The sequence below is a fragment of the Schistocerca serialis genome, chromosome 3 (assembly GCF_023864345.2).
Source record: "Schistocerca serialis cubense isolate TAMUIC-IGC-003099 chromosome 3, iqSchSeri2.2, whole genome shotgun sequence".
NCBI lineage: Eukaryota > Metazoa > Arthropoda > Insecta > Orthoptera > Acrididae > Schistocerca > Schistocerca serialis.
Window position 1 is genome coordinate 634,440,046 of NC_064640.1, and position 27,062 is coordinate 634,467,107.

The 27,062-nt window shown below is 41.8% G+C and overlaps 1 protein-coding gene across 4 annotated transcripts in view; it reads right to left on the bottom strand.

The window, feature by feature from the left end:
* Window positions 1-27,062, bottom strand: part of LOC126470515 (constitutive coactivator of peroxisome proliferator-activated receptor gamma-like) — a 750,708-nt gene that overhangs the window by 324,159 nt on the left and 399,487 nt on the right. For all 4 annotated transcript variants that reach the window (XM_050098423.1, XM_050098425.1, XM_050098426.1 and 1 more), the window contains one exon: window positions 11,881-12,195. In XM_050098423.1, coding sequence (XP_049954380.1) covers window positions 11,881-12,195 — 315 coding nt within the window. The remainder of the gene's footprint in view (window positions 1-11,880; window positions 12,196-27,062) is intronic.

Below are 27,062 nucleotides of genomic sequence, written 5' to 3' on the forward strand. Positions count from 1 at the left end.
AAAGAGAAGAGGAAGGCACCTACAGAATCTGGCATGACCAGCTGCATCAAAACCAGGAGGGCATAAACATATGTGTAAGGAAAAGACAATTGGCCTTCTATGGACACTTGATCTGCATGAATACCGAATGACTCACAAATGGGGTCTTCACGGTGAAAGGTGAGACAAAGGCCACCAAGCACACGAGTATGACACTGGTAAATTCTTATCTGGAATAAATGGACAACACACAGGCCCAGTTGAATTGGTGAGTTCAAAAACGGGTCATGTACCAGGAGATAAAATTTCAGGAGACATAAGACCATGATGTCATGGAGTTACCATGTAGCAACTGGGCCTCAGAGAAACAATGTATGCCATTACAACATTTTAGCCATTGACTGTCGCAGGCCGGAGTGGCCGAGCGGTGCTAGGTGCTACAGTCTGGAACCGCGCGATCGCTACGGTTGCAGGTTCAAATCCTGCCTTGGGCATGGATGTGTGTGAAGTCCTTAGGTTAGTTAGGTTTAAGTAGTTCTAAGTTCTAGGGGACTGATGACCTCAGATGTTAAGTCCCATAGTGCTCAGAGGCATTGACTGCAATATTAACCATTAACCATTGACTGTGGTCAGTAATAGTTTGAAAGTACTGTAGATGACCACTTTTTGATGATGATGATGAGGAGGAGGAGGAGGAGGAGGAGGAGGAGACTGTCAATTTGTCTGCAGTGGAAATATTGTGCTATGCAAGTTTGTTATTCATATTTGTTATAACAATAAGAGTGTGTGTTATGAGCATGCAGGTTTATTCATAATGTACCCAAAATATGACCACAAACAAAATACAGCAAAGAAGACTATGGTGGGTATCATGATTGTTCTCTCATCTATCCTTCACAGGCTACTGTCAGATACTGTAGATACTATTGTAAAATTTTGCATTTTGTGGACACACAAAATGCAAATCAGGCCACGGGTGGTGCAAATAGAATAAGGAATTAGGGATAGTAAAAGTGCTGTCGCTGTCTGCATGCTTATTTTACTTATCTGCAACATATGCAAATTACTATGTCAAATACAGATACTTTGGTATTTTAAGATGATACACATGAGTAGCCACGACTTGTTGGTCTTAAAAATGTAAGTTTATAAGACTTCCTGCAACAAGATCGACAGCTGCCCCAAGCGGCTGTGTGTCTGTTGTGCTCTTACATTTCACATCGTTTTCATGAGATATACTGAAGCTGCAGCGTTTTTCTTTGACGCGCTAGTGTAAAAGGGATGCAATATCAATTAAGGGGAGGTTTACTATCTTTGGCCCGAAAAAAGGCATGTTCTTTGAGAATTTTTTTCTTTGAATGTGTTATAGATGTCAATGTCAAATTTGGTCAAAATGTTTATTGATATTTCCTCTACAAACTAGAATTTTTTCGACCAGAAATGTCGACGAGCAAAGGCGAAAGTGCCGTCGGAACGAAACAAAATTTCGATGTAGACATCCACGCGCGGTATGTCACAGGTCAGCCAGCTCATCTGAAATCAAAACTGAGTTGACTTTAGCGAAGTATACAAGATTCTTTAGGACTTGTACCTTGCGTAAGTTATTTGGACAATAGGAAACATAATGGTGGCCATTTGAAAAAAATTGGGTTTTTTCATCAATTTGCCTACTTCGTCGGCCAAGTAAAAATATAGTTGATGGATCGGAATAAAAGTGGTACAACTCCTAGATAATTTAGTTAGCTTCGTCTGAAACAAAGAATCATGCCAGTCGGTTCAGCAAATTCGAAGTTACCATACCGCGCGATATAAAAATCACTTCGAGAAAAACGCGTTTGAAGTTTTGACTACATATAAATGCAATATTATGCAACTTGTTCAATCTGCTATTCCGGGTCAATAAACTAGTCCTTCCTCTTCCTCATAGAGGGCGTTCTGCTCGACCTGGGCCATCCTAGGCAGCTCGAGTGCAGCTAGTACGGCCAATGAAAAGCAGTTTTCGACCGTTTGAATCCGGTGGTAGCCCGAATGCTTGGCAAACTACGTCGAATAGTGTCCCAAGGTGATGGCCATCGCTGTCATGGTCTTCAGAATTGCTGAATACCCTTCATTGAAGCTGCTCACTGCCAGGAAAGTCGCAATCTCCACAGTCTTCGCACCAGAATGCAAGTGCTTGGAGGCTAACTTCCAAACACACGCTGAACACGTTCAAACTTTCATTTGAATTTTGTGTGTTTCCTCCCAAGCACCAGTAAAATAACTTGTCCTCCGAAAGAAAAAAAACTGGTGGGTGAAAAAGGCCGATTTCAGGCAGGTGCATTTTTTGTTCAACCGCGAATAACAAACATTTCCGTTCTGTATTCGAAAATCCGTTTCAGGGGTGGATTCTAAACACTTTTATGGAGCCAAAAATGCATATTATTTAAGTGGCACAATCCGTGTAATTCGCACGCCTATTTACTTAAATACATAAGCCGGCTCCCAGCACTTCCTTCGTCTTACAGTAACATCTACACCTATACTCTGCGAAGTGCATGGTAGACGGTACATCCCACTGTACCGGTTATTACAGCTTTTTCCCCGTCCCATTCACATGCAGAGTGCAGGAAAAATGACTTTAAATGCCTCTGTGTGTGTTGCAATTACTCTAATCCTACTCGCACGATCCCTATGGGAGCAATATGCAGGGTGTTGTAGCATATTGCTGGAATCGCCATTAAAGCCGATTCTTGAAACTTTGTTAGTAGACTTTCCATCTATCTTCAAGAGTCTGCTAGTTAAGTTCTTTCAGCATGTGAATATCTATCTCTCTCTCTCTCTCTCTCTCTCTCTCTCTCTCTCTCTCTCTCTCTCTCTCTCTCTCTCGTGGGGCAAACGAAGCTGTTACCGTACCATTCGTGCAGCACTTCTTTATATGATCAATATTATCTGCCAGTCATACTTCATACGGGTCAGCACAATTTAGCAGTATTCTAGGATGGGTCGCACGAGTTATTTGTAAGAAATATTCTTGGGAGAATGATTGCATTTCTCTAGTATTCTACCAATAAAACAGTCCGCTACCCGCTTTACCCACAACTGAGCCTATGTGACTGTTCCACTTCGTGTTCTTGCCAAGTGTCACACCCAAATATTTGTATGGGTTTATACGATACTTTTTTTTTTTTTGAAGCGAACAATTTTACATTTTTGAACACTTAAAGCAAGCTGCCAATCATTTCATCACTTTGAAATATTATCAAGGTCTGACTGAACATTTGTATAGCTTTGTCCAGACTGTATTTTGTTGTAGATATCATCATCCGTGAAGGGTGTGAGGTTGCTATTAATATTATTCCAAACATCATTAATTTACAACATGAGCAGCCAATGACCCAACACACTTCCCTGGGGTGTGTCCGAAATTAATTCTACAGCTGTTGATGACTCTGCATCCAAGATAATATGCCGTGTCATCCCTACCTGGAAATCTTCAATGCTGTCACACATTTCGTCTGATACTCCATATGATCGTACCTCTGACGATAAGCATTGGTGTGGTCCCAAGTCAAATGCTTTTCGCAAATTGAGAAACAGTACATCTGCCTTATTGCTTTTATTTATGGCTTTCAGGATGTCATGAGAGAAAATTAAAATTTCACATGATCTGTGTTTCCGAAATCCATGCTGGTTGGCATGGAGGAGGTCATTGTGTCAGAGATACTGCATTACGTTTGAGCTCAGAATGTTCTAAGATTCTACAATAAATGGATGTCAAGAACACTGGACAGTAGTTTTATTGATCACTTCTGCTACCCTTCTTGCAGAGAAGTGCGAGCTGTGCTTTCTTCCAACTACTGGGCATGGTTTTGTGCCCAAGGGATCTGAGACATAGTTAACAGAGGGGCTAAAGGTGGATTCACACTTGTCGGAACGCCACCATCAAGAAACCATAAAGTTTTAGCATGTAGACAGTCAGAGGAATTTCTGAGCATTCACACAACACGAAAGAACATCGTGGCGTCATAGCTGATTCATAAATCACTTACCAGAGTTGCTGTTTCGTAGCTCATGGTAGATTATAAAATGTCGAAATTTAGTTTAAATAAGTTTGCAATGATTGTTATTGCACTTCATCCTGAGGAACAGAGCAAAACGGTCTGGGCTAGCAAAATGTTAAATTGAAGCTCTTACGGATATTTGCATACTCGTTACAAGGAGCTGGAAGAGTAGTAGTCATTGTTCTATAAGTATTTCAGAATGTCTGAACAACAGTTTTTTTACCTGTTAAGCAAGAGACAAATAAAAATTACGAAAAGAAACCCAAGATTTAAGTATCCAATATCACTTCGACTGCAGCTCATGGTTTGCTTACAGTATGTCTAGATGGGAGGTTTTGTGTACTTGAACTATGTTTACACATATTTCTGCTACCTGCTGTTCATCATTAATTTATTAAAAATCTTATTTTAAACTTCTGCATGCCACATCAGCTTTACTCCTAGTTTTTCTTTTCACTGTTCCACTGGAAAAATCTTGAGTAAAGCACATTGAACAAGATATGCATCTTTTATTTTGCAATGTATTCCTTCAGTGTATAAAATAAAATACTTTAAATTAGTATATTCTTCCAGTACATATTAAGACATTCTCGCAGTAGTAGTCACTGGGGAATACTTTCGTACCAGTTCACACTGTGTTCTTCAAAATTGCTCGCCAAGTAGGCTACGCTATGGCCCGTCCAAAAATTCTTACCAAGAAACCTTGGTGGTGTGTGGTGTGTCAACGCCACCATATGAACTACAGAGGAGAATCTTTTGATATGACGGTGACATTCTGTCAAGTGTGAATTCACCTTAATTCAGCTGTGAACTGGGTATAGAATCTGATAGGGATTCCGTCAGTCCCTGGGCTTTGTTCAGTTTTTACGATTTCAGCTGTTTCTCAACATCATTGACACTGACATCTATTTGACTCATCTTTTCAGTGGTACAAGAGTTAAGCTGGGGCAATACTCCTTCATAAAGGAACATTCGAAAACAAAGTTAAGCATTTCTGGTTTTTGTTAGCTACCCTCAACTTCAATTCCAGGCTCCTCAATGAGTGATTGGACTCTAACTTGGGTGCCACTAGCAGCCTTTACATATGATCAGAATTTCTTTGGGTTTTTGTTAAACAACATTTGACAATATTCTGCTACAGCAGTCATTGAAGGCTTCACACATGACGCTCTCAACTGCCAAATGTGTTCCATTCGGCATCCCTCTATCTATGGGCCTATGTTTTGTTTAATACCAATTGTACCATAGTACATTTCTTTAGAAATTTGCTTATAATGCCTGTGTACCAAGGAGGATATCTTGTATTACGAGCTGTTCTACTGGGGTACATATGTATCTAATGCATGGTCAACTATTCTTTTAGACTTGAGCCATAGTTCCTCTACTTGCTCCCACACTGAGCTAAGAGTTTAAAGTTCCTCATTGACATGAGGCTGTTGTTTCTGTTTCTCATTTGCTGAATGTAAAAATCATTCTGCTTGTTTCAGTTGCTTTTTGTGTTTTTGTATTGGTGCTATAACTGAATTATGGACACTGATATCAGTATTGATGTGAACTTCCTCAAAGAGGTCAGGTCTGTTCATTGCCATTATATTCAATGTATTTCCATCATGAGTGGGGTTCAGATTATCTGTTCTAGGTCGTTTTCAGACAAGGCTCACAATTTCATGCAATGTCCACCACTAACAAATCTATATGCATCCTAATTGATTGTTAGATAGTTAAAGTCTCCTTTGACGACAGTGTCATTAGGAAACTTATGTACAAGCAAACTGAGGTTTCTCTAAAGTTTTCGTTTACATCAGGAGATGAGTCTGGTGGGCAATAGAAGGATCCAGTTATTTTATGCCCACCCCTGATACTGAGTCTTTCCCAAACAATCTCACATGCAGCGTCAGTTTCTATCATGGTGGATGGGAGTCACTTGTCTACAGCGACAAATACTCCATTTCCCTATCCTTTCAATATACACTTACATATTCCCCAAAAAAAAAAATCTCGCTGCTACCGATTTCAGTTTTCAACCAGCTTTCTGTACCTAGTATTACGTGAGCTTCATTGCTTTTGCTATGCTGCGAATGATTCGGCAGTTTACCATTAGGATTTTAATATTTCAAAATGAGGGAGCACAGCAATCAGTCATTTCCTTTCATGTTTTATTAAGCAAATCTAGATTTCAGCTAGTGCCTAGCCATTATCAATGTACTATTTCATAGCCTCAATGCATGTCCTAATATGTCAGTCCCCTGTTGTTGGGGTTTCTGTCACAGTTTCTTCAAGACTACTCTTCTTGAGCCATTGATAATGGCTAGGCAGTAGCCGAAATCTAGGTTTGTTTAATGGAACCTGAAGGGAAAGAATGACTGACTGCTGTGCTCCATCATTTTGAAAGTCATATCACAGTCGTTGAGCGCATCCACATAGCTAATGAAAGATGACTTGATGAGGATTTTAATACTCTCACCTATGGGAGGCATTTGTTTCGATCTTATAGTGATACTTCTGGGTTTCCTACAGCTATCCTTATCTGGATTGGGTGGAGAGTCACTAATCTAAAAGAAATCCTTGTGTACACCCCACACACAGTGAGCTACCTGAGTAGCAGCCTGTGATTTGTAATGCACACCTGACCCATTTAGGGGGACCTTACAGGTCTCAGCCCTATGGCACAAGCTCAGGAAGTCGCAGCCTAGCTTGTCACAGAACCTTTGAAGTCTCTAGTTCAGTCCTTCTATTCGACTCAGAACCAAAGAGTCAGGATAAGTTCTGGAGACAGTGCTGCAAATTGTTTCGTCGAAGCTCCATGCACAAGGCTGGTATTCTCAACCCTCTTTCAGTCGCTGGAATGATCCAAGTATGACCTCAGAGCCCAGACAAGTATCATTTGTTTCAAGTGTGCCACAATCTGCACTTCATTGCGTGTTCCCTCAATGGCTGGTGGAATAAGCTCAGCATGCCCAATGAGGCCCCCAGGCATACACACTGAGTGTACCTGGTGTTTCTTCCCATACCTTACTGCCATTTTCCCACGGGGTACCATTATTGGTCATGCATTTGAACTGTCGACAATTGATACACTCCTATCCTTTCGTGTTTATCTCCTCTTGATGCACAACAAAGCAGGTTTACCCAAAACAGGTGAAGTGAGTCCTACTGGCTCAGTTTCATTGAATGACAGCATCTTGAACTTGTTTATAAGAGGGATCGGTATAACACCCTGTGTCCGACTTGGTCCCTGTCTACCCTGTTCAGGACTCCACTCACAGTCAAGTAGATGGGTAATTATAGGGCTTGTATTTCATGCAGGAGACAGTGTGTCCACAGGAGAGGATACAACATCAGGTATCTTCGTGCCTCTCTTGGTAACCCAACACTCCCATTCACAGCAGCTTCCAATCACTTGACAGTAGTGAGGATGATATCCAGCTGCTTACGAATAGTAACTAACTAATCTCCTGCCTGAAAAAAGCCAACACATTGGCACTGTGTTATGCCTGGTCCAGTATTTTACAGAATAGTAAAGGAGAAACTTTATAATAAGCTTGCTGATTGTCTTTTAAGTTTGATATGCTGCAAATAATATCAGCAGTCTTTTGGAACATAAGTAATTCATAGCTAAAAGCGAGATATCTATTACAACAGAGAACTTGGCTTTACTACTGCTCTAAAGTGTTTTCTAGGTTATCGTTATTAAGGAAGTTAGCAGCTTTATTTTACGATACATACAGACAATAACACTACCAAAAGAGGGAACTAATATAATACAATATTTTCCTGGGTGTAAACCGAGGCTACTTTGTTCCAATATTTAGACACTATGTACCGATGCTTGAAAATACCTAAGGTAAATTTAGCAAATTTGATAATTTTCAAGCAATTAACTAAAGCACGAAGGAATGATGTCTGAGTGAAGAGATCTTCAAATTTTCATTTTACAGTGAGTTATACAGTTTCTAAAATTGGGGCAAAGTTTCCCATACGGGCAGGTTACTTTGCTCCACTTTCAAAATCAATTTAATTCTTATGGAAAAAATTCTATGGAGCAATGTTAGACACAGAGTAAATATTCGATTTTCTTGGATACACCATGTTCACCAAAAATACATTTTTATATAATCTAGGTACCATAACCTAATTACCACACAGTTCAGCATTGACACTCAACACCACACAGTTCAGTAATTTGGAAAAAGCCCCTTTTATTCACTATGTTAGGTAGATCTATGCCTCCTACAACAACTTTCCCTCCATAAGAGATCATCTGGTTTTGATGGCCATTTGCATGATATTTTTTGACTTAGTTACAGCACTTATTGTAGCCCCAGTCTCATTAAAGTTTTGAATAACACCTGGATACAGATGATCCTCATAATGAAAGATCATAAAAGCACCGACTTATCTCTTTACTTCTTTAATTTGTGGTCCTTGACAGTTCTGTAAGTTTTCCTCCTCCTTCGTACTCTACTTCCAGAAGACATCTCTTACCGTGAGACTCCCAGGATTCTTTGTCAGAAGAGTCTTGCGTATAGTGATCTTCACTTCTCTTAGAATGCCAAATTTGCTTTCTTTTACATTTTCCTGGTTGGTCTATAGGTGTTTGTGAACCGGTTTCTGCTGCAACACCCACATTTTCCACCATTCTTCTACTGGTACTTGTTGCATAAGAAAGACTTTTTCGAACTGGAATCTTTCTTCTTTTGTGGGACTTCTATCCCCAGGAATGTTGAGAGTGTCCTTTCTTTGAAGAATGAACAGAAATGAATTATTCAGATCATCTTGATGCACCTCTCTGTGTCCAATGCATTCAAGCAATGGTTCAACATTACAGGGAAATATTCCACACTTCCTAAGGCTACTTCTCACATTTGGCTGCATCACATCAAGAGCCTTTTGCATCAGAGCAGGAAATTGGTGTTTAAGAACAACACCACACTTCATTCCTTCAAGTGCTTGCTTCCACTCACACAATACATACCACCATACAACTTTCATGGGATGAAAGAAGGCAATGTCTGAAGGTTGAATGAGATGAGGTCAGTTTCTCTACACCTCTGCAAAATTTGGATGTTCAAATGTGTAGAGAGATCGTCAGGAATCACAGCCTTTCTCCCTTCCAGTTTCTCCAACTTGGGCAGCAGTATGGTCTCAAACCAGTTACTGCATCAAACCATCCTGAACTACAGTGATTGTACCTGCATCCCTTTGGACCTCCCTCCAAGCATGTGTTCCGCAACTGCCCAGACTTGTAGGCAACATAGGGTGGCAAAAGTCCCCCTGCTGCACTGCCACACATCATAATGGAGCAACTAGATTTAGAAAAGTTACAAATTCTTTCTGGGTACTTTGTACCTCGGCAGCAGATAACTGTGCTTTTACCAGGATTGTCGAGAGATTTGTCTCATCTCATGTGTAATGGTGTTACATAGGACATATTTCAATGCGTTTACGCAATATGATTTCATCAATAGCTGCCCTGCTGCATATCTTTGTCAATTGAGGGTGTTGTTGAAGGAAACATTTTGTCCAATCTTTCCCCGGTATATTGTTGGAAATTGCTTTCACACTACGCTCCAATCTATCCAGATAAGATTTTTCTATATACACTCCTGGAAATTGAAATAAGAACACCGTGAATTCATTGTCCCAGGAAGGGGAAACTTTATTGACACATTCCTGGGGTCAGATACATCACATGATCACACTGACAGAACCACAGGCACATAGACACAGGCAACAGAGCATGTACAATGTCGGCACTAGTACAGTGTATATCCACCTTTCGCAGCAATGCAGGCTGCTATTCTCCCATGGAGACGATCTTAGAGATGCTGGATGAAGTCCTGTGGAACGGCTTGCCATGCCATTTCCACCTGGCGCCTCAGTTGGACCAGCGTTCGTGCTGGACGTGCAGACCGCGTGAGACGACGCTTCATCCAGTCCCAAACATGCTCAATGGGGGACAGATCCGGAGATCTTGCTGGCCAGGGTAGTTGACTTACACCTTCTAGAGCATGTTGGGTGGCACGGGATACATGCGGACGTTCATTGTCCTGTTGGAACAGTAAGTTCCCTTGCCGGTCTAGGAATGGTAGAACAATGGGTTCGATGACGGTTTGGATGTACCGTGCACTATTCAGTGTCCCCTCGACGATCACCAGTGGTGTACGGCCAGTGTAGGAGATCGCTCCCCACACCATGATGCTGGGTGTTGGCCCTGTGTGCCTCGGTCGTATGCAGTCCTGATTGTGGCGCTCACCTGCACGGCGCCAAACACGCATACGACCATCATTGGCACCAAGGCAGAAGCGACTCTCATCACTGAAGACGACACGTCTCCATTCGTCCCTCCATTCACGCCTGTCGCGACACCACTGGAGGCGGGCTGCACGATGTTGGGGCGTGAGTGGAAGACGGCCTAACGGTGTGCGGGACCGTAGCCCAGCTTGATGGAGACGGTTGCGAATGGTCCTCGCCGATACCCCAGGAGCAACAGTGTCCCTAATTTACTGGGAAGTGGTGGTGCGGTCCCCTACGGCACTGCGTAGGATCCTACGGTCTTGGCGTGCATCCGTGCGTCGCTGCGGTCCGGTCCCAGGTCGACGGGCACGTGCACCTTCCGCCGACCACTGGCGACAACATCGATGTACTGTGGAGACCTCACGCCCCACGTGTTGAGCAATTCGGCGGTACATCCACCCGGCCTCCCGCATGCCCACTATACGCCCTTGCTCAAAGTCCGTCAACTGCACATACGGTTCACGTCCACGCTGTCGCGGCATACTACCAGTGTTAAAGACTGCGATGGAGCTCCGTATGCCACGGCAAACTGGCTGACACTGACGGCGGCGGTGCACAAATGCTGCGCAGCTAGCGCCATTCGACGGCCAACACCACGGTTCCTGGTGTGTCCGCTGTGCCGTGCGTGTGATCATTGCTTGTACAGCCCTCTCGCAGTGTCCGGAGCAAGTATGGTGGGTCTGACACACCGGTGTCAATGTGTTCTTTTTTCCATTTCCAGGAGTGTAGCACAGGTCAGCAGAATTTAAGGGGAAGCCATAATCACTCATTTATATATAGGATGCAAACACATTCTCCTCATTTCCATTAACAGGCTTCATTCTTGGGGTATTTTGGTGTCTTTGCTTAAGTTTGTTTAAAATCATACATCTTTGGACTTTTAAGTGATGTGCAGCCTTTCTGTGGGAAAATGTACCATTCCTGATACTTTCCACATTAACAAGCGAAGTAGGATTTCAGTTCACCATTAAATTCTACAGCGAACGGTCGTATACTTACCCTTTCAGTAACAAAATTCTGTTCCATAGGGCAACTTTTCAAACGCAAATTTCAGTTAAATAAATAACACTTCAACTTAATGCTTCCACTGAAAAACTAAGCACAAAATGGCAGACCCAGAAAGTACTGGAAGGAAGACTGATGCTATCTATGATTTAAAGTTGAAAGCTTTTGATTTTAGTTAAGGATTTCCCCTCCAGAGGGCTTTGAAACTTTTCATTTCCCCCCAATAGGAGCAACGTGGCTCCATTTTACGGTATTCATGGAGACTGTACTTCATAAACACAGATTTATTACGAAATACGTTCTACAAAACACTTGTAAACTGCGAAAATCTTTGCAAGCCTCCGAAACTTCTCAATACGTGCCTTTGTCACGTGAATACAAAAAATTTGGGAACTGTTAGTTGTGTATGGGGACTCCACAATATAGCTCAACAGCCACAGGAGTTTTTATTAAAACAGCACGAACATCATGTTTACATTTGCAAGTTTTCGAAATGAATTTACGTAATGCACACGTTTTAAAATCATTAAAATTGAACAAGACTCTAACTGTAGCTTACCTTTATAGAATGGATGAAATCTCTCAACTGTAACATGATGTCTACCGTTCCTATTGTCTTTGCCATTGACAGACACCTCATTTGAAGTCTGAGTTCGAGGACACTCAAGCAGCAACACAGTTTTAAGTCTCTCTTTTGTTTTCTGCAGAACAATAGATGCTGGCGGGAAAACAGTGTCTGCAAAATCTTCCATCCTAGCACCACAGTCATGTGGAACTTCGTTGAGCATACGGAAAATTATCCCTGGGATTTCATTTTTTCTGTGTTTCTCAGCAGCTGTTAAAAGTATTCGTTCCCAGTCACTGCCAGTGTTACCTAAAAGACAAAGACAATTTAAATTTTAAAAATCAAACTTACGAGATGCTTAAAGAAGGGGAAATGTACCATTATGCTGCCAGTAACGACGACAGATTTGTATACTTTACGTACACAAAAATATGCAAAAAAACTGGAGATTCAAATTTTGATGGAAGAAAGAGACTTGAAAAGCTAATTTGCTTAACATGCTTAGATCTCATTTCTTCTGCGCAAATTAAAGTACCACAAGACAACACACATGTCTTGACAATTAAATGACAAATGTAAATAAATATGATTCCGAATTGGGGCTCCTTAATGTTAACTGACAGACCACAATGGTATATGGGGTAAAACTAGCAATTAATGATCTAACAACTACACCTACATTCATGCCACATTTGCAGAAACTAAGATCAATGTTTTTGATCTGTCATGCTAATGTGAAAAGTGGTAGAATTGATAAAGCAGCGTACAATAACCTCAAGAGACACTAGAGGTCACAAATTAGATTAGCCAAATGCAGAGAAAATAATTTCAATGAGAGCTCAATAATAAACTTAATTCTGCATGGAGGGTCATTAAAGCAGGCAGACTTAGAGTAAAAGTTGCATATGATGTCATTCCAGATTTTTTATTTTTTAATCAATGCTCCAAACACTAATTCTTCACATCCTTATAACCAGAGTTTCAAAATTACAGTCTGCTTATACAAATTAGTTTTTATAAAATTTTGCTGATGCTATGCCAACTTGTTACCTGCAAACAACATGTTCGTTAGTGGTATTTTTTTGGTCTATCTTAAAAAGAATATAGTAGTAGTTCTGTTTCAAAAAGGATGACAAATCCTGATCTAATAATTATTGTGCATTTTCTCTGCTACCTATTTTCTCAAAAATAATTGAATAAAAAGCGAATTCTCATACACCAGCTACACAGGCCACAACTGGTCAAAACATTTCTATTGTGATACCCTCTTTGGAATCCAAATTCTCTGCAGAAGCTACACAAAAGGGCTTGGGCAAGCAATCTGAATCTCTAAACCACAGAATATTACTGGAGAAACATTTATGTTAAGGCATTAAGCACCTGGAACAATAGACGGGACTGTGGGGTGACTAGAGCTCACTGAGCACTCCTCGAGCTTCTAGTTCTCAAGCAATTCTCGAAAAGCTCACGAGGAACAGCGTGGCGGCGCCTGTCGCTGCACCCTAGTTGACTACGACAGCATGGGCTGGGGTTATTGGAACTGAAGGCCGACACTAAACAAACACACTCGTGGTCACTGTGCTCATAACTAGTATGTCTCCGGTTTCAATCGAATAAAGTTATGATTCAAAACAATGTGGATATATGAAAGCGAAAGTCATGGAGCTGACAATAGCAACAGCACTTGTTGAAGTATTTGTTTTCAAAGTCTTCGAAATATTTCAAAAAATACAACGGGCGTGATCAGACACTTACTCTTCTAATAATGCGGCTCAGGCAAAATACCCAGGTACAGGCCTATAGGTATGTATGTTATACGTCAAAATCGCCAGGGACGGAAACATTGATGACAACGTAACCCAAAATCAAAAATAGCGAAGTTGCACGGTATGTAATTTTATTGGATTACTTTTCCAGCAAAATCTCCTTGCAGGAACCACTGATCCAAAACATACGTTTCTCGTCACAGAGGGAAGTAAACGGCAACAAGAACTAGTTGCCGCTCAAGCTGCCATGACAATTTTAAACAGCTCTGTTGTAGAGGACACTGGTGTTCGATGTTTTGTCGTGCTGTCAGAAACAAAATATTCGATTATAAATCGAAAGGGGGGAAAAAAAATTGTGCCACATGACTGATGAAAATTACTATAAAGAGAAAGAGACTGTAAACATGAAGGACTCTACCAGTTTCTTTAATGATCGACATTTGGACCTTGCTGAATTATGGCATACACGTATGGATGTAACTGGTCATTTTATGAACAGTAATTTGTGCCTAAAAACTTTAGCTCTCGAGACATAGTTTCTTTCCAGTAAAGCATACAGTGCCAAATGTTAATAAGGCATTAGATGACAGGGTTTCATAATGGAACATTGAAAAGAAAGCTGTAAGCATCAGAACTGGTAATGCGAGTTACATAACGCCCGCAGTACAGCTTACTCGTACTCGCAGCGTAGGTATGCAACACGATCGATTTAGTTGAGAAGAGTTCTTTGAACAACAACAACAGTGATCCCTGCATTAAGCGGGAAAAAAGGCGAGAAAATTCGTCAGTTATTTTAAAACAAATTCCTACCCTAATGGAAAAAACCTCTACATAAATTAATTCACCAAAAAGATACTTGTAGGGAAGTCAGTTCTGCGGTTCTGTGCAGCTGTTGTGACAGATGGTTACATTGGGGTGAACGTGGTGGCATGGGAATCAGGAAAGTAAATGGGTCTCTTCCAAGGTATTGAAGAGTATGTTCAAGGGATAGGAAAATAGCGGAACACGAAAGGAAGATTTCTACTTTGTGTACTTTGCAGCGTTGGCACGCGACGCAGTAGCGTGCCCATTGCTGGCAGCCCTTGTTGACATTTCTCCACACAAAGCGCTCTGCTACGAGGTGGGCGTAGGCACGAACACTGGGGTGGGCTAAATTACACAATGCGTTGAAGACAGCTCGATGGAGTGTGGTTGGGATGAGGGGGCATAATGTGCGCGTACTGTGGTCACACCAGATCTCACCAGAAATGCCAGGGAAGGTGGCACAGACGAAGTGCAGTGAAGAGGTAGAGTCTGAAATCAGGTTTTCTGTGTCCTCGTCAGTGGGTTGGAGGTTAGGCAGTTCAGAGAGGTCTAACAGGGAATGGATGGCGTCAACTCGTGAAAGGAAATCAGCAACCATATTGTCAGCACCCTTTATGTGTCTGACATCGGTGGTGAACTGAGATATGAATTCCATGTATCCGAAGCAGCTAGGACGTGTGTCAGCTGGCAGGTTTGTAATGGCCATAGACAGGGGTTTGTGGTCCATTAAAACATAGAAAGGACATCCCTCAACGTCGGTCTTAAAATGCTCGATCACTTCGTAGACAACGAGCAACTCCCTGTCAAACGCGGAATATTTCCGTTGTGCATTGGTAAGCTTGCACGAGAAGAACTGCAGAGGTGAAGTTTGGCTGTCGATTGTCTGGCTAAGGGCAGCGCTGATAGCAGTATCGCTCATGTCTGTAGTGATGAAAAGCTGCGCATTGGGATGAGGATGCATGATGGTGCAGGCCTCGGCAAGAAGATTTTTGAGGGCAGTGAAAGAGGCAGCCATAGCAGGGGTCCATGGAACAGTCCGAGATCCAGAAGTGTTGGTGCCTGCCAAGGTGTCTGTCAGTGGAGCCTGAATCTCTGCAGCCCAAGGTAGATGTCGGCGATAATAATTAATTGTCCCAAGAAAGTGCCGGAGCTCTTTGAATGACGAAGGTCTGGGTAGGTTTAGTATTGTTTGTACTTTCTCAGGGGCAGTGAAATGCCGTCAGCAGAGACCTGAAAACCAAGAAAAGTGACAACAGGTTGATGTAGCTGTAATTTGTCCTGGTTGGTCTCGATGCCTGCTGCCACGAGAGTGTTCATAACAGTTTGCACATGTCGAATGTTGTCCTTGACAGAGGAGCTGAACACAAGAATGTCATCAAGATATGGAAAGTGGAATTTTAGGTCGAATAGTACTTCGTTGATGAAGTGTTGCCAGGTCTGGGTTGCGTTTTTCAGAACGAAGGGCATGAATCGAAATTGAAATAACCCGATCGGGGTGGTGATTGCTGTCTTCTTGATGTCTTCAGGTGCCATGGGGATCTGGTGGTAGGCCCATTTGCAATCAATGACAAGAACGTGGTTGCACCTGCGAGGGAACTGGTATAGTTGGCATTGTTGGGTATGGGGTAGATGTCCATAATTGTTTGTGCGTTTAGTTGACGGTAGTCTCCGCACATGCACCAAGACCCGTCTTTCTTGGGTGTCATATGTATGGGTGTAGACTAGCTACTGGCAGAGGGTTCAATGACGCCGGAGCTTAGTAGTTCAGAAATCTGATTTTTAAGGTCGGAGAGGCACTCGGGACAAAGTCGACATGGTTTACTGGAGATAGGGGGACCTGGTGTGAGGTGAAGCTTGTGAACCGTGCCGTTGGTGATGACAGAAATGTTGCCGGTGGCACAGGAGGCGGTTTGTTTACAATGTGTGGCGGGCGGGGCAGGCAAGGCGTGGTTGTGGTGTTGGGAGCCACTCAGCGGATCCAACAGGAGCCAAAGCAGCAAAGTGTCCCAGGAGTCAATGCGAAAAGATGGCCGCCAGCCCAAAGCAGTGGCACTGTGGTCGGGTGAGCTTGGTAGAGCTCGTGAGCCTTTAGTGAGTCCACTGTCCGAGGGCATGGCTTGTGGCAGCACGGTCATGGGCAAAACGCTTGGTGCGAATGCACTGTCTGTGTTGTCAGTGGCGGTCACACAGCGGCACGCAGGAGCCGAGGTTGCATAGTTTGAGGTGCTGTCTGCAAGGGACGGGGTAGGAGCCATCCGTTCAGGAACACGTGACGCTCGTCGCACCTGCGTAGTTGTGTCGGGCCGAGTGTCAAACACTGCCATGTTAGGAGGGTGCGGCCATGCGGAACTGTCAGTACATGTTATGGCAGTCTTGATAGCACAGTTGCAAGGGATAGCGGGATAAATACATGGAGGCTCGATTGCTGGGACTGCAAGCAGATTCGGCGCACTTACTGACCTTGCTTTGTCCTTGCTTAGTGTCTGTAATTCCTTCGCTGCATCGGAGAGCTGGAGCTGTGTTTTGTGGAGCCGGAGGGAGGGCTTGAAGTTTTCCTTGTGCAGGCGAGCGACGTGTTCAAGCTCGACAAGGCACTTGTGCATGGTTTCTTGTAACGTCGTCGACACAGACGAGCATGTACGGATGATATGAGCCCGGACCGATGTGTCACGGGAGGGGATGGGGGGGGTGTTTGCTCTACGGAGCACAGGGGAAATGAGTCTTGGATGGATGATGAAACACAGTAACGCAGTGTTTTGCACTAGGTCCGGTGAAAGTTTGTGGTGTCGCAAGAAGTCAATGCCTAGTAAGGTTCGTCAATTTCGCACACTAAAAAAGTCCACTCGAGTTTGCAGTTTGCAGAGCGTGAGACGACGTAGGAAGTTGAACCCGAGCATTGTAGTTTATATAAATTCATGGCTTGCAGTGAAGTATGATGAGGGTGGATGTTCGACGACGCTAAGGATGGAGGCAGCAGCGAAACATCAGTGCCTGTGTTCATTAGGAAAAGGTATCCCAATGAAATGTCTTTAATGTAAAGTCGTCCACAATTACCCGGCTGTTCCCGGACAGAATGGAGCACTGGGGGGTGCCTGTCGTGTGCAGGAGGCGGCACCCGGACGTACCTGTGATTGGCGTTTGGGAAGTAGCAGAGTGGTCTGCAGTTCCGCACTGCCTCACCAAACTGTGTGTGGAAGTAACAGTACGGGTAGTGCAGTTGCATTTCTTGCAGAATGTTCATTGCCAGTGGTGGTGGCCGAGGTTCGGTGGCCGCAGCAGGTTTGGTTGCAGAAGGGGGCGGAGCCGGTGACATCCCAGTTGCTTGTTTACTGTTTCCCGGAGCAAGCGGAATGGTCGGCACAGTATGGCCCCGGCTGCGTCCGGCCACAGGACGAGGAGTCTGAACCTGAGACTTGTCAGGTACGCAGTGGCTGGCGAAATAGAGCAGTGATGCATCATGTAGCTTGTCAGCAATTGTCATTCTTTGCTCAACAGGTTCGGGAGACATTTGTGCCAGAGCAAAGCGGATGTGAGGAGATAGTTAATCTGACCAGATGACGAGGAGAGCTGTGTCGGAGAGTAGATCGGCGCTGACCAGGGCACGTAGCCGTCTCCAGAGCTGGGAAGGTTTGTCGTTGACTAGTTGCTTGACGTGGAGCACTTGCCATATTGCTGCCTCAGTTGAGTGTGCAAGCCGACGTAGAACTGTCTTTTTGGCTACAGCGTATCGGGTAGATGAGTCCGGGGTGGCAACCAGGTCAGTAATCAATTCCTCCTGGTCGTGCAGATGGGTGATGAGACACAGAAACCTGGTTGACTCATCGAGTTTGTAATGGTCAAACACTTCGTCCACAATTTTGAACCAGGTTGTAGCTCTGTCAGGATTAAACGGTGGCAGCATCAGTAAGCAGTGTAGAATGTTTGGAAGAACAGGTTGAGTTGAGTTTGTCAGGGCACTGCCTGAATCGAGCTGTTGTTGCTGTAGTATTCCAGAAGAGTGTGCCTCTTGGGGATGTGGCAACGACGGCTGTTCAGGTGGCAGCATGAAGGTGACACGTTGTGGTTGAGTGCAATCTGTAGCGAGGCATAAGCCCGCCGCAGGTGAGACACTGTAATGTGTCAATTGCGCTTGCGGAAGCTCAACACATTGCAAGTGTGTTTGGATTGACGCGTCGCGGAACACCGACGCGGATGAGGCACCGAGATGTGCCAAGAACGGTAGTGGAAGCTCGACTGGAGCCGGCGTGGGGGCGACAGGTGAGAAAAAGTTCAAAGTTTGAGAACGCGTGTTAGTCCACGGAAAGCTCGACGTATGATCAGAGCCGGGGCCACCTGTGTTGCAGAGAGGCTGCGGAGGTGCGGGCTGTCCAGAAGCACAGTGTGTGAAATGATGTCAAACGTGGGATGGAATGTGTGAATGTTCACTGTTCATAGTCACACTGCTCAAAACGGTGTGCGGACAAGGTGAATGTCGTGGCACAAAACACTGAGGCATAGCAGTGGGACAGAGGTGGAGGTCAGGCACAGATAACAAGTTATTGTTCCTGTTGCAGGCCGAGGTATCGAAGTAGGAAGGCATGTGCTGATGCTGAACCGAGGCATGTGTGGACATGGTCGGATGCTGAGGAGGTTGACCTGTGAACGAAGTAGTTCTGGCCACGTGGCAGGTATCTGCATGGTACTGCATGGATTTCGGCATGGCAAATCGTTGTCCTGGTGATAGTAGGTTGTCTGACAAAGCACTTGGAGAAATCGGCAATGATCCTGCACTGCACGGAGATCCGTAAGAGGTAACTGCACAGTCGATTAGGGAGGGCACATGTGGCAGGAACAAAGGCGTTTGATAGCCGGAGTCATGCGCACTCCTAACCTCACGTATTGTTGCAGGCTCGAAAACGTCCGGTGAAATCGGCAGACTCATCAAGTGAGAGGCATCGTGTTGCAGTCCTGGCAGGTGTACATCGCCCGCAACACAATGCATGTCTATCACAAAATCTGGCATTGGGCGCTGGGCCAAAGTCATTGTTCGAATGCTGTGTCGATGTAATACATGCGAAAATAACCAGCACGGAGGTCGCGGACACAGTAAAACGGCGAAAACAGAAGATGTTACAACTCGGGGTCACCAGTGAGGAGGGTGTTCGGGTTCGTTGCACCAAAAGGCACACCCATCTAGCAGTAGTTTATTTATTAACCTTAACACATACAAGGATCACAAAGGTGGATGTGAGTCCATCTAAACTATGGAATTCTTCTATGGGGAAATTCTCCAGGCCCCCAGAAAAATTTTTTTTGGCAGAAGCAAAGAGTCATCATTAAATGTGGACTATAAAGCAATGAACGTAAGTTATTTGGTTGGATGAGTCTTCTTTTCACTCTGTTTCCAACTTCTGGCTGAGTTTACTCCCAAGAGTGAAACAGGGTGGGGGTTCAGTGATCATTTGGGTAGCCATACTGTGGTATTCTATGGGCTCAATGGGCACTCTACAAGGTCACATTACTGCAAGGCTTATGTGACCATTTTAGCTGATCATGTCCTTCCCTGTTTGTTCCCTAAGCATGACGTTGTGTTTGAAGATGATGTGGCCCCTGGTTGCACACCTTGTATTACCCATGAGGGGTGAGCACACGGAGGAATTGTCTCATCACCTCATGCCACCACAGTGCCAGATCTCAATATTTTTGAGCCTTTGTGGTCTACTTTGAGAGAAAGGTGCATGATCACTATCTACCTTCATCATCATTACCCAAACTTGCCATTATTTTGCAGGAAGAGTGGTATGAGATTCCCTTGAAAAGATACAATATTCCTGTATTTATTTAGTCTGTAATGACTGGAAACTGTTCTGAATGCCAGTGGTTTTCCTCAACTGTATCAAGCATGGTAATGTGTTGTGTTTTTGGTGTTTTCATATTTTTGTCCACCCCCTGTATCTTACCCACATCATAAATTATGATAACCTATGTGTACACCTCCAGCCATAATTTGCAAACACTTTTGAAGTGCATGGCAGCACAAAGGACCTACTTCTTATTGTCCCACATTTTACATTTTTTTTTGTTTCATTTCCATATTTACTACCTAATACAAAGTTGCCGATATTTATTAGTGGACACTGATATAGCATGCTTCCCCCATTCGCCGTGACAGATTGAACTGTTCTCGGTTTGCTGGGGATATTTTCAATGAGGTGTCTGAACATCTGTGGAAGAGTAGCGGGCCATTCTTCCTCCAGAGTTGAAACCAGAGAAGGTAGTGATGTTGGATGCTGGGGTGTACAGAAGTAGATGTTCTAACTTAGCCCAAAGGTGTTCCACTACGTTCATGTCAGGACACTGGGCAGGCTAGTCCATTTCAGGAATATTGACATCCACAAACCTTTACTTCACAGAGCCTACTTCACGACAGGGTGCACTGTCGTGCAGATACAATCAATCTTTTTTCCAAACTGTTCCTCTACAGTATGCACTACACAATGCTAACCATGAAAACATCCCTATACCATAGAATGACATCCTCCACACTTCACTGTTGGCACTACAGATGATGGCAGATAATGTTCTGCAAGCATTCACCATACCCTGCACCTTTCCATAAGATTGCACAGAGTGTGATTCACCACACGACATCACTCGTTTTGTTGTTTCTCTTTACACCACATGATATGTCACTTAGCATTGTCTACAAGTTTATGAGATACTGCTCAACCATCATACTCCATCCTTTTTAATTCCCTACAGTCTTTTACGTGGACTGCTCATTGCACTTTAACTCATGGCTGATTCATTCTGCTGATTTCATGCAATTTTTTAAACCACCCTTCACAATGCTCAATGGTCCCTGTGCATCAATACGTAAGGTTTGCCTGACTTTGGTTAGGCTGCTGCTGTACCTTCATATTTCCACTTCACCAAAAGTCAAACAAGGGCAACTATAGAAGGGTTGAAATGTAGCTGTGGATTTGTTACTTAGGTGGCATCCAATGACTAGCCCATGTTCGAAACCAAGGAGCTCTCCTGACCAACCCCTTCTGCTGTTACACTTCTCTTCTAACACCACAATGCTCCCTGCCACTTTTTATACTGGCAGGTTAACCTCTCATGGCATGTAGCAGTCAATTACATAGGGGTGTCTGAATACTTTTGATCATAGTAGTATGAGGAAACAATGACTGGCTGTGTGTGTGACAATCAGTATAATCTTACCTTGTAGTCCCTATGGGAGTAATATGTGAGAAAGAACAGCATAGTCCTAGATTCCTCATTTAACAGTGGTTCTTCAAATTCTGTAAGTAGGCATGTTACCTTCAAGTGTCTGCAGGTTTAGGTTTTTTCTCCCATGGGTCACACAAGCCTGTAGTCAGTCATGCTGTTCTTCGTACACATACAAAACCCCATATTAGATCTATTTGCTACAGGTCCCACACATTTGAGGAGTATTCTAGGATGGATCATGTGAATGCCTTATATGCAATTTAGTTTGGGGAAGGACTGCACTTTCCCAAAATCCTACCAATAAATAGTAGTCTACCATCCACTTTGTCTACAGCTGAGCCTATATAATCATCCCATTTCATAAGCCCACATTCATGTATTCATATGAATTAACTGATTTCATTTGTGACTCATTGATAAGGTAGTCATATGATATTATGTTTTTGCATTTTGTCAAGTGCACAGTTTTAGATTTCTGTACATTTAAAGCAAGTTTCCAATCTTTGCACCACTTTTAAATCTTATCAAGACTTGCCTGAATATTTATGCAGTTTTTTTTGTAGTACTTCAGTGTAGATAGCTGCATCAAATGCAGGTTATTATTAATACTGTCTGCCAGATCATTAATAGACAACAAAAGCACCAAGTGTCCCAACACATTTCCCTGGAGAATGCCCGAAGTTCCTTTTACAATTAATGACTTATTTTATTTAGTCTGCTTAGACAAATATAGTAAACACCACTGTATGAACGACACTGGCCCTCAATAAAAACCAATAATCATCTCAAACAAGCATATAGTGACTTCATTTATCACCTCTATTGGCAGTACTTAACAGTGGCACTGTAACTCATCTCTCAAAGAATCAGCAGAATTTCAGGAGAAGGGGAAGGGGGATAAATCTTGTGTGAAACACAGCTTTATTCATATACAGTATTGGTTTCAAATGAATTTTTTTGGAATCAACGAAAGAAAATGCTCAGTCAACTACATGTATTGGCAATACAATTTTAACAAATTATGTTTCTGAAGATGTACATAAATTATGTTTAAATTTAGGAGTTTCTGATCATCCAACATTACTCACTCAGCTCAGATCAAGCAAGGAGTTCTGCCTAAAAATGTCTACATGAAAAGGAACTTTAATCAGGAAAATATGAGTTCATTTCATGACAAGGTGAGTGAGACAGAATTGCACTTTGACTGAAATATTTCAAGCAGTGGAAGTTTTAAAGCATTCTTAAGTAGGTTTTTAAATGTTTTCAATGAAAAATTTCCACCTAAAACTTGTTTTACTAAAGCAAAAAAAATTTGAACTGGATCACTAAAGGTATAAAAATCTGTAGTGCTATGAAAAGCCAGCGACATAAAGAACTAAGATTTAATAAAAACCCTGACTTTGTTGAATATGTTAGACAATATAAAATTACATTTAAGAAAGTTGTGAAGGCAGCAAAGCAAATGGCAAATAATAGTTTAATTTTAAAAGATCTGAATAAATCAGTGTTAAAGCCTGCAGTCATTAAATTTGTAAAATCAAGCTTGAAGATGAAGTTATTGTAAATCCAGCTCAAATTTCAGAATGCTTCACTGAATTCTTCATTAATGTAGGGAAATCAGATGTCAATGCTGCAGTCTGTAACAGCAAAGTATGTGTCTTCAGACTAGATCAAATGTCTGAATGCCTCCCGAAATTTTAAACAGTGTCGGCAACAGAAGTAAAAAGTGTAACATTAACAATGAAAAATGAAAACTCTGCACATTGGGACAAGACACCCACACAAGTTCTCAAATTTGTGCATAAAATAATAGGACACCCACTGTCTACAATAATAAACTAATCTCTTGAACATAGATGTTTCCCAGAGATGCTAAAGCATGCAGAAGTAAAACCGCTGTTCAAAAAAAGGGTCGAGAGAGGATATGCGAAATTATCATCCCATACCTCTTCTTCCAGCCATGTCAAAAGTATTAAAAAGGTCAGCTGCCATCCAAACTCAAAACTTCATTGAAAAATCAATTTGGCTTCCAGCATGGAAAAAGCACTATAGAAGCAATTAACAAGTTTGTTGACAAGATTAGCACATCATTAAGCTATAAAACTAAAGCTGCAGGGATCTTTTGTGACCTCTGGCTCACTTCATACATGTGCAGTAGGAAAGAAAGGGTGGTTGTCTACAAATGCAGGAAATTATTCTTCCAAATGGAAGACTAACACAAGGTATCCCTCGAAGTTCTGTCGTAGTACCTATTTTGTTTCCACTATACATTAGTGATCTGTCAATCAATACAAATACCCCATCAGTTGTATTTGTAGGTGACACATCTGTATTAATTGAGGAGCATGAGCCACAAACTATCGCTGTCTGCATCGTCAGTACAATAGGTCATTTAGAAACATAGTTGCATCTCAATGGATTAACACTGAACATCCCAAAAACACATATGATCCAGTTCAGAACAAGCCAGACAGCATCACAGGAAATTGAAATAAACCATAAAAACCAAAATCTAGAAGAAGTGGATTCTGTGAAATTTCTAGGATTAAATTTATATGAGAATTTAAATTGGAACAAATGTGTAGAATATCTAATAAACAAACTATATAGCTTTGCATCTGCAGTGACTGACATGGGCACAAGGAAAATTGCATACCACAGCTCCTTTCAGTCAGTTATAAGGCACAATATTGTTGTTTGGGGAAATTCGAGTAACTTAATGCACGTACTAAAATTACAGAAATTGAGGGAACCCAAAGAAGTCATGTCACTATTTTTTTTCCATACCAATTTAGAATTATGTGAGGAGAACTGCTTTGATCACACTTACAACACAAGAAACAAAGAAAATTTTATGCTCCCTGCTCATTGTTTAAACTCATATGCTCAGATTACCCAGTGTGGGGGAATGAAAATTTACAATAAATCAAAAGCCAAGAACATTTTGAGTATCAACCTAGATTCACTGAAAGGAAAGCTACATGATACTCTGCTTCAGTGATGATACTTCTCAACTGAAGATTTCATGAATGATGAACTGAATATCTGAGCAGAATGTAGTGTATAAATTGTCTTGTTACGTGAATATGTAAAGATATCTTTTCACAAAAAAGTAGCATTGATGTTTAAATACAACTCCACATTATTAACTATAGCTTTATATCAGTAAAATTGTATTAACCATATTCTGATGTGTCTCCTATAGTCTAATCAAATGATTACATATGTATGTTATAAGACAAGTAAGTCACAGTTTACAATATCATGCAAATAGTAGATGCAGGTGAAAAAGTAAATCCCAAATTTCTTTATTTCCAAAAGGTATTTAACTCTGTACCACAGCATCATCTGATAAGAAAGGTATGATCATTCAATGTATCTTTTGAGACATGCAACTGGCTCAAAGAATATTTCACTAATAGAACCCACTACATTATAATGGATGGCATATATTCCACAGAAGTGAAAGAAACATCAGGTGCACTCCATGAAAGCATAACAAGACCACTAATGTTATCAATATCAGTAAATGAATCACCAGATATGGCTAGTGGAGATATTAGATCGTTTTTATTGGACAATAATAGGGTAATGCCAGTTGGCTTCGACAGAATCACCACTTGGTGTAATAAATGGCAGCTCTCTTTAAATGTGGATAAATGCAAGATAATGACCAGGAGAATGAGAAAGAACAAAATACCATAAAATTACAAGATTAAGAGTCAACTTCTGGAACCATCCAAACAGGATATATTTATTGTAAAGCTAAATCATACAAATCAGTAGTAGGGAAGACATCTGGAAACCTTAGGTTTGTTGGAAGGATTCTGGGAAAATCCAGCACATCTTTTCAGGAAACTTCATAAGAGATGCTAATGTGATAAATTTTATAGTACTGTTCCTGTGACTGTACTCCACATAAAGCAGGCATGACAGAAGGTATCTGTCAAATTAAATGACACACTGCTAGGATTGCAACACATTATAGCCCACATAAATGAGTAGCAAAGATGCTTAGGGAATTTAAACTGGAATCTTTAGAAGAAATGTGGCTTTTTTATTGCTAAATCATTCTAGACAAATTCCCTCCCAGTGTGCATGGAAGACTGTGCAAAATTTCTGCTGCTTCCATTATATAGGCATGAGAATAAGGAAGATTATGGCACAGATAGCCACAAAGACAATAATTTTTCTCTTGTTCTATACACAAATGGAATAGGACAAATAATCAGCACTTCTGACAAGAGATATTCTTCACCATGCACTGTATGTTATCTTTCAGAGTATATATGTACATGGAGATGTAAAATACAGATTATGAAATATCAATTACTTATGGAAATTCTTCAGTGGATAATGTCCACAGAGATCCTCATTTTCACAACAAAAGTAATAAAAATTTAAGTTTACACTGTGTGTGTGTGTGTGTGTGTGTGTGTGTGTGTGTGTGTGTTTGTTTGTTTTCATGTTGCAAGCAACTACAAGTGTTTTATGACTCTGATATTCATTGTAACGTAATCAAACCATTGATAATTAAGCAATTCTATGATGGCAGTCAGCAAATTGAGTTCTATTGATTCTGCTAAATAAGTACCAGCAATTGTCTCTGTACTTCTTCACTGTGTAAAGTCTTGGAGGGAAATAGGTATAAATGAAAGTAAACCTGTTTAGTAAGGCTGTATTATTTACTTTGTTTGATCAAACTGTGCCGTCATAATATGTGAAATGTTGCAGAATACAAATGTTTCAAAGTTCAGAAACTTTACTGAATTTAGAATTTCAAGAATTACACGAGTTTCACAATACTTTCATCAGTTAATTTTCTGTGGACATTGTCATTCCTCTACAGAAGACAACAAAGCCAACATCAAGATAATCAGCTAAGTAAAACTTCTTATTTTCATATGTGGATATGCCCTTTCATGCAACTCACTTCAAAATAATGACTAACATTCAGGTGTAGGAGAAGTAATGAATATTCAGTATCGAAAAGGCACATTATAACATGCATGGAAATACACATTCATATGGTTTACTAACCTGAACTGTAACTTTAAAAAACCCTGCATAATGCAAGCACAGACATATACAAAATTGTATTGCCATCGTGTCTGCTATGATAAAGTTCTACATATTTACTAACAACAGTGTCATCTCCTAGCAGATACAATCAATGCTGTGCATTCATTATGTGTAGCAAACTACTGAAAAACATTATTTAAAAAGAAGTGCATTTTTATAACTGCTGCAGGGAACACATTATAGTGTAAGTAAAATTTCTATTCACTTTGGATTATCAGTGGTGAGTAAATTCAACAGTAGAACAGTTATCAACCAGAAGATTGGTTTGAATACTGTACCACAAATCTTTACTAGATAAGGTCCTACAGC